General features: G+C 45.4%; 1 protein-coding gene across 1 annotated transcript in view; it reads right to left on the reverse strand.

The window, feature by feature from the left end:
- Positions 1–14,229, reverse strand: part of LOC147031476 (uncharacterized) — a 76,237-nt gene that overhangs the window by 44,792 nt on the left and 17,216 nt on the right. The window contains exons 2-5 of the mRNA XM_085863885.1: positions 5,968–6,114; positions 4,826–4,986; positions 3,679–3,817; positions 3,244–3,387 (exon numbers count right to left, since the gene is read on the reverse strand). Coding sequence (XP_085720011.1) covers positions 3,244–3,387; positions 3,679–3,817; positions 4,826–4,986; positions 5,968–6,114 — 591 coding nt within the window. The remainder of the gene's footprint in view (positions 1–3,243; positions 3,388–3,678; positions 3,818–4,825; positions 4,987–5,967; positions 6,115–14,229) is intronic.

Below are 14,229 nucleotides of genomic sequence, written 5' to 3' on the forward strand. Positions count from 1 at the left end.
AATCGATGACACCGATGGTTTCAAAAACCGTACGAAGATATCTTTCAGAAGACCATTCAATTCTCCGTGCAGGAGATGAATACAGGGTTCGTCTCTTTGGAGCAGAAGATTCCCCTTCTCAAAAAGCTTGTTAGCATATCGAAGGAAGAAACAATAGAGTTTTGTTTGTGGAGACAAGAACATCCTGTTGACACGTTTTTCTCTAGATTCCTGCACAGTGTTTGAGGAAGATGCGCTTTTAGTTGTAGAACTCGTAGTACACTTAGCCGCAGGGCGATCACACTTGCGTTTACTGCCAGCAGAAGAGGTCAGACTCGTAGTACCAGATCCAATTTTACGTTTGAGGAGAGAGCTTGAGGTAGGTGCAGCCAAGGAAGAAGACCTCTGATTCGAAGGTTTTGCTGAGCTTCTATCAAGTGATTTGGCAAAAGCAGAACTTAACTTGGGTCCTTCTTTGCCTGTAGATGGGACTATCACAGTCTTTCTCGACTCTGAAGGGATCTGTTTTGTAGATGAACGTGATGAAGGGCCGGTGATGCTACCTGCTCTCAGCATTGGTTTTGGTGCTGTCCCTGCTGTCTTCTTCGCAGCAGATACTGCAGTGGTAGTGGTGAATGCTGCTCCACTAGTGCTTGATCCTGCAGTGCCAGTACTGGCAGTAGATACAGTGCCGTCCTTCTTGCTCGTTGTTAGAGTCTTGGCTACAGTTGGTTGCATTTTTCTTCGTACTTCTTCTTTGAAGAAGAGGCGAAGTGGCTCCCACTGTTCAATCAGCCTGTCTAGGCACTGACCAAGGGACAGCCACCTTGTTGCGACATGCTTCAGAATCTTGTGTGTCGGGGCATCACAGAGTTCTTGCAGTGCTTTCACTCCTTTGACGCGTTTACTACTTTTGTCCAAGTAGTAGTAAATATCGATGAGAAAGTCATCTAATTCAATGGGTAAGGCCTGAGCCGCCTTCTTGGCCGTATTGTGCATCATATGGCAAGGGCATCCCATGATGTAGCACTCTGGATTTTGTTTGTGGATATAAGCAGTGACTCCTTTGTGCTTGCCCACCATGACAGAGGCATTATCAGCACAAAAGGAAACACAATTTCCCCACGGAATTTTCCTCTCACTGAACTCATGATCAAGCAGTTTGAAAATGTTTTCTCCAGTGGAATCTTGTTTGCACGCAGGCAAACTTAGCAAACCTTGCTTCACAATCCCAGCACTGTTGTCATAGTACGAAATCAGGACAGGATATAGCTGGGCCTCACCACTGTCATTGCTACCGTCTGTAGCTAGGCTAAATGGAGCTAGTCTAGCAATATCGGCAATAGATGAAGCAGTAACATTTGACAACTCACCAATTATTGCTGAAGTTTTTGTTCTTGCACATCCATACTTTGAAGCAACTTTTGAATCTGGAAAGATCTTTTGAAATAGAGGTCCAGCATGATCTGAGACTGATATGGGCAAGTTATGTTCCACAATAAATCCACTAAAGAGAAGTTCCGCTCGGGTAACATCCTCTTCCTCGCTTGTCCCTTGTTTGGTGAAATAATTCAGAAGTGTACCGGTACTCGTGCTCGAAGATCTCTCCTTTGCAATGTCTGTGTGCCGTTTGCTTCCAACGTGCTTCCGAATATCATCGCGACCTCCGTGCTCAACTGAAATATCAACGCTGCATACTGTACAATACGCATGATGAATTCCTCTTTCAGACTTTCGAATACACGGGTATTGGAGACTGTATTCGGTCTTGTACTTCTGAGACCATTTCTTGGTCTTCGTAAGCTTCTTTTCTGCCATTTCGTAATCAACATCGAGGGCTTGAAGCATCGGTAACTTCGAAGTCGATGTTCCACAGCTGCAGCGCGACTCGTAGAACTCTAGCGGCTGTTAAACACCGCACGGTGGTCGCGACCGCCGGGCTGGTACGGGGCCCAGCTGCATGCAGTGAGCGTATCGCATGCATATACACTGTGCATACATACCGCATGCACTGTATTGCACACATACCGCATGCACTAAATCTCAGTGCATGATCGCATAAGCGAGATCCAGACCCAATGTTTCGCTGCTCCTCATTTGAATTTGCAATTTTTTACGTACAATTTGGTAGCAGCGAACGTTATGGAGTTACCACATGCTATACGTAGCAGACGATGCTTTTCATTCAATTCTCATACTAGTACATTCTGATTAGTGAACAGTGCAAAAATATCAAAATTTCGGGAGGATAAGGATAGTGATCGTAAGGGCGGGAGTTTGGGTGAATTTTCGGAAGCCTCCCGATGAAATCGGGAGGGTTGGCATCTGTGTATATATATATATATATATATATATATATATATATATATATATATATATATATATATATATATATATATATATATATATATATATTTCTATATATATATTTCTATATATATATTTCTATATATATATATATACATATATATATATATATATATATATATATATATATATATATATATATATATATATATATATATGAATGAGCGAGTTTGCTTTCTATAATTATGTATCCAAACCCTTGGCCGATTTCCATGAAATATCACATGCAGGTCAACATAACAATAAAAATCCTTGATTCTTCATCAAATTGAAGTAAAATTTGAAATAATAGCACTTGGGCCAAAGAGTGTCGTATGTTTGGTGCCCCCCTTGGAAGGCAGAGGGGGAAGCATAAATAACACACACAGATGAATATGGACTGCTGCCTGCATGTTCAAATGGAAGGTCCATGCTCTCTTGGGAGAACAAAGGACACTTGTTCTCCGCAGGATTACACTTAGTCAAACGAGTGGTTGCACGATGTTGTACAACTTCGAAGAAGGAAATGAGGAGACTATTTGGCCCATCTTTGCCAGGGTGCACTCCAGAGTTAAATTTCGCTTCAGGTGTAAAACATCCATTTGTGGGCTCAGACGTTTTTTTCTGCATGTTTGTCCCCTCAGCCACTCTTCCTTCAAGGGAGTGTTGACACGCCATGATTTAATGATCAAGAGTAGGTTCAAAACCAATGCAAAAGTTTAAATAATCTAATCTTGATTGATTGATCCCATTTTTGTTGAATAACCCACTCCCACATCGACACCAAAGTAAAAACAAACATGGAAGGAATTGAGTCTCATGACAGTTTGTCTCTTTGGCTTTCAGAGGTGAATTATCTTCAGTCATTAGTTATACTTTGAGATGTCATTGCAAGAAGCCAGTCAAACGTAAACTCACCTGAAGTTTGTTGCAAAGCTCACTGCGGGGACCAGTGTGCTCCAGTTCAAGGGCCTGACTCTGTACGAGCTTGGCCTGATTCAATATCGTTATCTCTGTTTCGTCGATTCGATGCTGCAGATTTTCATTCTTCATTTCCTCTTCCTGCCACAAAATTATCAAACCATCACTTTGTTATACACGACATAAACATGAGACCTTGTGTAACGGAGGGTTGCATGCACTGGGATGTGTGCACGCAGACAATCAGAATAATGTTCTGATGATATCTGCGCACTTTCACAACACACAGATGAGTATACATCGATGATAATGTGTAAACATCAATGATTTGCAAAAAATGCAAACATAGATGGAACTGAAGGACACACAAATACATACGACATGCACACTTTAATAATGCACGTGGATGCATGATGTACAAACAATCATTACCATTTTCAATGAAGCCATCTTCACTGCCAGCTCTTCCTTTGAAGCATGAAATGAGTTTTCCAAATTAGCAACTCTCTTTTGAGCTGCTGCGAGCTTCTCCTGGAGATGGTTCTCAGGCTTTGCCATCTGATGCTGCAAGCTGCAAGATCCATGACACAACACGTTACGGACCAATGTACAATCCGAAGATACACCACAGCAGAGGTGTCGCAAGCTTCCAAAAAGATTCAGGACCCAGGCCGCCACCATCTCCAGTTACCACCCCCCCCCCCAATAAAACATTTAGCATAGCGACACATGTATAAAATAGGTCAATTGTGACATTTCTGACGTCACATAAAGGATTTGTAAGATGATTGCACATCTGAAGATCAAAGGACTTTTTCCTATTTTCAATTCAGTTGTGTTTCAACCTTTAGTTTCAAACAATAAATTAAACATAAAAAGAAAAAAAGTATCTGTTTACAAACTCTACTTGATTCTGTAAAATCACAAACATACATTTATGATATATTATTAACCATTTTAAATATAATTAACAAAATGTCACATTTTTTTTAATTAATTAACCCTCACCATCCACGGTTTTAGAAAAGTTGGATTTGTAAACAGTCTACCTATATTTATTGTTGGGAAACTTCAGTGTGAACCATCTGTGCTGCATCTTTACAAAGATATCAATGATGTCATCCTCCAACACAGATTCCAGTGCACCCTGTCAAAAGCAATGCACTGTGCTGAAGTCTATTTTCTCCCATTGTGCTTCTCAGCCAGGTGTCTGGACATCTGAAGACACCAAATTATCTTTTACAAGTGCTGCTACTCACTGAGAGAGTAATCACGACGTGCACCACATTTTTTTTACAGTTGGAAACATGAGAGGGTCCAACGCTGGTACACACCTTCTACGTCTAGACTTCCAACCTTGTCTCATTTCTGAGGTCGGAATGTTTTGGCCTATCGGAGCCAAGGAGTTAAAATAGATTCAGGGCACAGCACAAAACATTTGGGGGCAAGTTCCCCGTCAGCAACGCCCCTGCACTATGGTCACTTAAACAAAATAAACACCATTTACACGACAAACCACAGATAAACTAATCGAGGGAAGGTTGAAAAGAGTTAATGTGGCCTTGTTAAGCCGAAGTACCTTTTCAGAGATTGGGAAAGCTCATCACCATGAGCCTTCTCTTGCGCGCATGCACTCTGTGTTCGGGCAAGTTCTTCAACGAGGAATTTATTTTTCTTCTGTGTCATTACGTGCGTTGACCTCTCTTGCTTCAACTTTCCATCAAGTTTTTTCACAGCATCCTGCCATTCGGAACACACCGTCATAGGGTCACACCCATCGTCAAACCAGCGAGGTACATTTGTTTCACATAATTATCTTCAAGTGACAAGACCACACAGAAACTATTGTTCCACCAAGAATAAGGACCACAAAAAGGATTCCTCAGGATAAGGACCACAAAAAAAAGATTCCTCATTTAGTACAACCCACAGTAATATGAACGACTGCTGTTCCTTCGATGAATCCAAAACAGCATTCAGGAACAGAAAGAGAAATTTAATTGATGGATACAAGACAGTGACGATTAAAAACTAAAGTACAGAATATGTAAACAACAGAGCAAAGAAAATAAAAGAACATAAACTTAATTTTTGTTCAGGATGCCGGTGGTGAGTACAAACAAGTAACAGCTTGTACTCTTCACGAAAATACCGTGGGATCTTTAATGTGCCTCGACGATTAAACTTTTATTTTTTTAGTTCAAGCCTTTCAGGAACAGGCTGTCCAGGAATGGTGTCAGACTGAAGGGGATTTGCACAGGAATTTGTAATTTGTTCAGGATGAAAGAAGAGCTCATACACGTTACATGAAGGATGGAGATATCAGAAGGCCAAATGTGGTTTTAATTGAAATACAAGGAGATAGAGAAGCAAAGGACAAATCAACACATGAAATGGGATTTCATCAAGGAATCCAGCCACCTGATTGGATGGGACTGTTCGACAGTATCCCATAATTGAATGTCCAATACCAAGCAAACTCTTCCTCATTTTGATGATGGTGCAGTGGATTTGCACAACGTTCCTCTCTTTATGTGCAAACATGCAGGAAACCATGCAAATCACATGAGATGTTTAAACATTGCTCTGCTCTTAACCATGAAATGTTGTTTGCAGGGTTACTCAGAAACGTAGGTAAAGGGAAATAGTCATGATTGTTCCACTGATAAACCAGAAGTAGCTTCAAGGAATCCAAGTCAAACAAAGAAAAAGGTGACTTACCTCAAACCTGTCCAGAGCTTCACTCTGCAGATTAGCAATTTCCTCCCATTTGTCAGCCCCATGATTTAACAAGTGGGCTTGGATGGAGTTATGTTCTTCCACTTTGTGCAGGTGACGATGGAGATCATGAATAGTCTTCCTTTGTTTCTGCCATGGCATGAATTAAACCATCAGTTATCTACAGCTTCAGAAGGAAGGTGTTTGCTGCATGTTACTGCTGCAATAAAGAATTAATTTGTGCATGGAGATGTAGATGATGGAGACGTGGATGATGGAGACGTGGATGATGGAGACGTGGATGATGGAAACGTGGATGATGGAGACGTGGATGATGGAGACGTGGATGATGGAGACGTGGATGATGGAGACGTGGATGATGGAGACGTGGATCATGGAGACGTGGATCATGGAGACGTGGATCATGGAGACGTGGATCATGGAGACGTGGATCATGGAGACGTGGATCATGGAGATGTGGATCATGGAGACGTGGATGATGGAGACGTGGATGATGGAGACGTGGATGATGGAGACGTGGATGATGGAGACGTGGATGATGGAGACGTGTATGAGGGAGACGTGGATGATGCACACAATCAGAATTTGTGGATATGAGATATGCACACTTTCACAACATCGGTGCATGGGCCACACATGTATTTAGATGTGCGTACAGGAATAAGCATGAAATGATAATCATGATGTATCTGCATCCATACACATGTGCACTTGAACAATGTGCCGACATCAATGATTTGCAAAAAATAAAAAGAAAGATGTACCTGAATGACGCACAATTATGAACGAGATGCATGCATAAATAAGGCACCTGCATCGATGCATAAATAAGGCAAAAAAATGTCTGGAAAAAGGTCCTCCTGCCCTTTTTATAGTTGACCAGTCTGGGCGGAGCTTCAAGCAGACTTTAGCCAAATCCACCTTGTCTATTGGTGCATCACTGCACATGACCAACCGTCAACCTCGCGATCATTCCTTCCTCGTTCAGCCTGACACGAACAAGAGCCAGCCAGCATACATAAAGCTGCCAAACAGGGCGTCAAACATCGATGGAAAAAGGTGGATGTCAACGTCGGTGAAAGAGATTGGTGTCGAACGTCAATGAAAGATAGGTGGGCGAGGTAGATGATCCACAGCAGTATTTGACCGTCAGAATAACTGTTCAGGAAAAGCCTGAGGTGTGCTAAATCAAATGTCCTGAAAGTCCAAGGTGTAAATATATCGTCCACCTCCAAGCCAATGTGTCCTGATGGAAAGGTAGTGCTATCTCTATGAATGAGATCTCTATCTCTATCTACATGAATGTGTCGTAAAGAGAAAAAGGCCATCCCATAAGAAAGGGAATTTGTTTTATACCCTTCTCCAATGCATGAAAGTTAGAATCCCATCAAACATGGGGATGGGTCTATCCAAGACACTGTCTGAGGACCTAAATGTTTGTATGCATTTGTCGGATCCGATTCTGAAATCCATAACAATAAGTATGGTTGTGTGTATGTGTGTGTATATATATATATATATATATATATATATATATATATATATATATATATATATATATATATATATATACATACATATATACATACATATATATATATATATATATATATATATATATATATATATATATATATATATATATGTATACATACATACACCCAAGGCCTCAACCCTAACCCAAGCCAAACAGGATCCGAAGGGTCTGCTGAACGGCTACTCCCTTCTCCAACTCTGCCCCCCAACTCAGCCCCCCCAACTCTGCCCACGAACAAAAGAAAAAGATCTCCTCTTATCCTTCTCCCGCCCTTCCCCCGATCCCGGCGTGACTCATGCCCTCGTGCTCCATCCCCCGCTCAGCCACGGGTGGGAGGGAGTTGTTGACATCATGAGTCACGGGACGGCAGGGTGGTTCTTGCTCTTCACAGAAGAGGGGGAGGGATGTCTCCATTGTTCGTTCCCTTTTAAATCGATCCGCAGCTCATCTAATCGATTTCTGAACATTTAAACAATGAAAGGTGAGCTATCTAGGGAACAAGCACTTATCGACATAGCTGACTAAAGGAACTTTATATATACATATACTGTATATATATATATATATATATATATATATATATATATATATATATATATATATATATATATATATATATATATATATATATATATATATATATAAAGATGTGTGTCCTCCATAACTTCAAAATCATGATAGGGGAAGGAGAGGGTGGGTGTTCAGTGGGGTAGGGGCAAGTGTGACTCCGGAGGAAGGGGGGATGGGGTGGGAGAAGGGACCCGGTGTTATCTGGCAACACCGGGTACCTTTGCTCGTCCAAAATTAACTTTCTGTATTTGATGAAGTGGATTGTGAGAGTATTTTTATTTGATGAAATGGATTGTGAAAGAGTATTATATATTTGATGAAGTGGATTGTGAAAGAGAATTAGATATTTGATGAAGTGGATTGTGAAAGAGTATTATATATTTGATGAAGTGGATTGTGAAACAGAATTGTATATTTGATGAAGTGGATTGTAAAACAGAATTATATATTTGATGAAGTGGATTGTGAAACAGAATTATATATTTGATGAAGTGGATTGTGAAACAGAATTATATATTTGATGAAGTGGATTGTGAAAGAGTATTATATATTTGATGAAGTGGATTGTGAAACAGAATTATATATTTGATGAAGTGGATTGTAAAACAGAATTATATATTTGATGAAGTGGATTGTGAAACAGAATTATATATTTGATGAAGTGGATTGTGAAAGAGTATTATATATTTGATGAAGTGGATTGTGAAACAGAATTATATATTTGATGAAGTGGATTGTGAAACAGAATTAGATATTTGATGAAGTGGATTGTGAAAGAGTATTTTATATTTGATGAAGTGGATTGTGAAAGAGTTTTATATTGTTGTGGATTTCCCGCCCGTCCGGCGTGCGAACGACCACGTCCAACTAATAGCGGTCGCTTCGCCCACCGAACGGACAATCGAGTCACGGCTTTCCGGATCAACGCCGGAAACCAGCCACGGGTGTGTTTTTAACCACACCACAACCTTGTCCGCACTCTACCCCCGCTACAGGGTCTGATCGCCAAATCTTTGACTTACCTAATTATTCGCGCGGGTAGGTTACCGAGAGATTGTACCTCAACGGGACCGCTTGGAAACGAGCCGCTTAAGCAGCTCGCTTCCTTTTGGGATAACCGAGCGGGGTATTATCGCGCGGTCCCGTTGGACCCGATCACTTTACCGGCTATTTAAAAACCAACTATATTCCGAGTGCAAGATGGGGCAGTTCAATGAGGGAATGGACGCAACGAACAGGTTTACATTCACACAATGACATTTATTATAATAAAGCACGTATGCAATTAAACAAGGCAAACACGTATGCAATTATACAAGCAACAAAAGCACGACAAAATAACTACGACCGTCTACTTATTATGTGCAGTCACTTGCACTTAACAGCAGTTCCTACTTATTAGACGGGCCCACGGACACACGTACGCACACACACACACACACCCAAGAAATGGTGGCAGAGGCCTTTAATAACGAGCTCCAGCTCGGAGGACAGGTGAGCTGAAACGCAGAACCAATCTCGAACCTCTCCACCTCGTGTGGTCTTCAAGTTGTTCGGACCCGGGCTCCAGCGAGAGCGAGCTGGATCCAATCGCCGTGATCCTTCCCGAGCTCCCGCGAATCCTCCCGAGCTTCTCAACACGTGCTGGTGAGACGAGGCGCCGATCCTTCCCGTCGATGCGTCGCTTCCCCGAGGAACCACCTCCACGAAGAGGTCGATGAGTCGCAGCAAGCACGGAAACCAAAATGGAGAACAAAGAGGTCCACGAACCAAGAAGAAGCCACTACTCGCAGCTCGAGCCGAGCGACTGACTTCACTTCCTTCCAAGCAAAGCAGCTTGAAGCAAAAAGCTCTCCCGAGCCAAGCAGAAGCCGAAGCTCACTGAACCACCAAAGCAAAAAGCTAGCAAAAAGCCTCCTCCCGAGCCAGGCCTCAGCCGAAGCTCACTGAGCCAGCCGAAGCAAAAAGCTTCCGAAGGCCTCAACCCTAACCCAAGCCAAACAGGACCCGAAGGTCTGCTGAACGGCTACTCTCAACTCCCTTCTCCAACTCTGCCCCCCAACTCAGCCCCCTCCAACTCTGCCCACGAACAAAAGAAAAAGATCTCCTCTTATCCTTCTCCCGCCCTTCCCCCGATCTCGGCGTGACTCATGCCCTCGTGCTCCATCCCCCGCTCAGCCACGGGTGGGAGGGAGTTGTTGACATCATGAGTCATGGGACGGCAGGGTGGTTCTTGCTCTTCGCAGAAGAGGGGGAGGGATGTCTCCATTGTTCGTTCCCTAACTATTAAATCGATCCGCAGCTCATCTAATCGATTTCTGAACATTTAAACAATGAAAGATGAGCTATCTAGGGAACAAGCACTTATCGACATAGCTGACTAAAGAAACCTGTATGTTGTGTGCAATCGAATTCCCAAATTCGTAACACTACCCCCTCCCCCTTTTACAGACTCGTCCCAAGTCGTCAAATTTTCGTGTGACCAGCATGTGTAAGTTTTCCCCTCGTACGTTCTTCCTTCGGATCCCTGAGTGCGACATTTCCTTATACGTGTCCCAAAAATAAATAACCTAATACGCTGCGTAACTAACTAAACAAACTCTCAGACTCATTCGGACAACTTAACTAAAATTGCCGGCGCTAAAACAAACATGCAGGTGAGGTTCCACGTATTTACAATTTTCACTCAACTTATTCATTACTTAACCATGGCCCAGGACTTGTGATCTGTGAAAGGGGAGAAGGTAAAAGTCATTTCAAAGTCCATTGATGCAGGGGAATGGATGGAGATGGTAGCAAAACACAAATGAGCATGATGGATGCATGGGCTGCCTGCAGGGCAGTCTTTGCAAAACTGGATGGTCCTGGCGCACATGGTGATGGATGGACACAGGGGCAAACGCAAACAAGGGCTAGCAGAGGCAGGCAAACGGGGCATAGCAAGGCAAGGCCATGCAGAACAGGCGGCTGCAGCACAACGGGCCGGCAGGTGAAGCTGGCCGGCCTCTGGTGTGGTTCCTTCAGGTCTGGAGGGAGTGCGGTGGTGCCGGCCGCTCTGAAGGCGGGCTCGGACCTAGCCTACTGTCTCCCCCCACTCTATCGCCTTTGCCTGTCTCTGTCCATACCCACTCCCTTATCTTTTGACAAAACACAACAAAATTTAGCCCTCTTTATTTTTATTATTTTTATTTCCCTTTTATAATTGTCTCCCTAATCCCCTTTATCGTCCTTGTCTGGCTAACCTATCCTGTCAACCTAGCCTACTCACAACCCCTACGTTCCCTCTCTGGAGGGGAATAGGGAGAGACTAGCGTCCTGTATCGAGGCCCAACAAAGCCTCAGAATGGCCTTCTCAGAGTTCAGCGATCTACTAAGGTGAGTCCACGGTCTACAACGAGCGAAGGGATGGATGGTGCGAAGGGGTACATCTCCTAACTACCATAACATTTATTAACCTGAAACTAGCTCGGGGCTTTCAAAAACGCCTCACTCTTTCAAACTATCGGTTCTAAAAACCATGATTCCGGTCGTCTGTGTTGGTGTCCATTATAAATTTGGGCCTCGCCCTCAAATTTTCATCCGTGCCCTCGCACCATTTCCTGGCTGGCCAGCGTGACTCAACTGGCAGGAACTCCCCCCTCTGCCGAACTCTAACCATGGCACCCCCAGGCCCGCAGGCTGCCTCCGAGCCAAGCTGCTCCCTACAACGCGGGGGGTTGCCCTCTCTGACATTGCCCCCCCCCTGATGCCCACGTGGCGTGTTGATGCCCCGGGTCCCTTTCCGAGGGTCGCCCGTGCCCACGACACTGCCCCCGTGGCATTCTGGCGCTACGGGTCCCGTTTCCGACGGGTCGCCCGTGCCCACTACACTCTCCCGGCCCCTCTTGGGCCCTTGGCCTACACTGGCCGACTCGTCCGGTGCCGGGGTGCCCACTAAACAAATACTCAACTTTCCACAGCCACGCTCCCAGCCGGTACATGAACTCTTGCACCCCTCCAAACGGGTTTCGTGCCTTCTCTCGACACCAACAACAAAACGACCTCCTGTTAGTAAATTTGAATAACCCACCAGCTCACATTAGACTGACCCCGGGGTCACTTGGGTGGGAATCACTCCTCCCCCCAACCAGTCATTCGCACCATGTTTTCCACATTTGCTCCACTTGCACACTTGGGCCCACTGTCCCACACTCATTCCTCACGCACTTTAAATTTCACAACTCGCACCAACACTTTATATTGCCATCCTTCCTAATTAAATCCCCGAACTAACTCGTGCTCCCTCGTCATCCCTTATTCTCATGCATGTTCCATTTACTCTACGTAGCTAAGCTTCGTCCCCTCTACACATTTCCATGTCTGTCCATGTCTCCAAAAATCCAAAAAAATTGCCATTTCCTAAATCTGAACTAAAATCCCTCGAACTAATCCATTCCACGGACTCCATGAGGCCTTGTCCCTGCCCCATGAAGCCGGTCTAACTATCGCTAACCCATCCCCCTCACTAGTAGTTCCTGTGCCCCCTGATAGGGGGGTCTTCCACCCCTTTCCCAGGGAATCCTGTTCACCCGAAGCGAGGCTTGCTTTTTCTTTTTTCCATGCGCACACCAGCGCGGCAACTGGCAACCTGCGCTCTTTCCCCGTGAGATCATGGCAGCTGTTCGCGTTTCTCGCACCTCGTCCCTTATCGGACGGCACCATCTGGCAGGGATTCCCTTCTGCCGGATTTCAACCATGCAGCCACGACGTCACTGCGCATCCCAAAGCAAGCACCACGTTCGAGGGGTTCCCCACGCGAAAACATGTGCTCTGCTCCTCGGGGCTTTACAATCACGCTCGCGTGGAGAACCTGTCCGGTTCAAATCCATTAGCCAGCCTCCCTTCTGTCCGTCGGCGGGATCGGCTAATCCACCACGTGCGTTTACGGACCGGGCTTCACTCCCGCAGGCGCGCACGTGGCGGCCTTGTGCGTTGCACAGCACGGACCCCGCGCTCGCTGCCGAGCAAACCCGGCACGGTTCTCAAACCAGCTACGGCCGCTACTCGGCATTTGTCCACCGTCAGGCTCCGACGTCTTCGCACTCTCGCGCACAAACTCCCACGTGCCACGACGCTCACACACCGTGCCATGACACTCGGACATGTGGTTGCGTGTTCCCGCACGCCGACCGCCATTTCCCTCACATACAGCGCTCTCACACATGCCATGCGCGCTTCTCAGCACACATTCTGCCACACTCGTGAACACACATACTGGAACCACACACACCGGAACAACCACACTGGGGATTCGCTCCACCACAAGGGTTCCCGGGGCCTTCACATCCCCCAAACCTCGCGTGCACCCATTCACAGCATTCGCCCTCCTAACTCGCTCGGCACGACGGGACCCACCTGGTCGAGATCAGCTTCAAGGGGGAATATTCCCTCCCCTCGTTCCATAAGGAGGCTATCCGGCTGCTTGCACTGGGTCACGACACATTCCCCGAGCTCCCCCTCATCGTCCTCCACTAAGTGTGTGTGTGTGTGTGTGTGTGTGTGTGTGTGTGTGTGTGTGTGTGTGTGTGTGTGTGTGTGTGTGTGTGTGTGTGTGTGTGTGTGCGCGCGTGCATCTCACCCCGCAGTTTTTGCATATTCTCTTCCATGTTGTTTTTTATTTCTTCCTTCATTTCCTTTGCGTTTTCTTTCAAATTCGCCTTCATTTCGTTTTTCATTTCTATTCGCTTTGCATTCCATCCATTTTGTTTCCTGCGGTGTATTGGCATGGAGCGTTGAGGGGGCGTGGAGGAGTTGTGCTGATAGTCACGTGTCTGCAATGCATATAGCATTATAGCTGTTCGTGCCCGCTCGAGGCTCGTAGTGCACGAGGACCGTATCCTCTGTGAGCAGCCGCTTGACACGGTCGAACGCCGCCCGGTGTGCCGGCCCCCAGGCCCAGCGCTCGTCCTTCCTGAGCAACCGCGTTAACGGTGCAAGCTGTGAGCTGAGCCCGCGCACGAACCTTTGGTAATACTGGGCCATACCAATGAACGAGCGCAGCTGCGTCTTGTCGCGAGGCGGTGGCATGTGCTGAATCACCTCCACCTTCCGAGGGCCTTTCAACAGCCCCTCCGATGTGATGATGTGCCCGAGGTATT

Source organism: Eptatretus burgeri, chromosome 2 (genome assembly GCF_056783735.1).
Source record: "Eptatretus burgeri isolate ZD-2024b chromosome 2, Ebu_testis_v1, whole genome shotgun sequence".
Classification (NCBI taxonomy): Eukaryota; Metazoa; Chordata; class Myxini; order Myxiniformes; family Myxinidae; genus Eptatretus; species Eptatretus burgeri.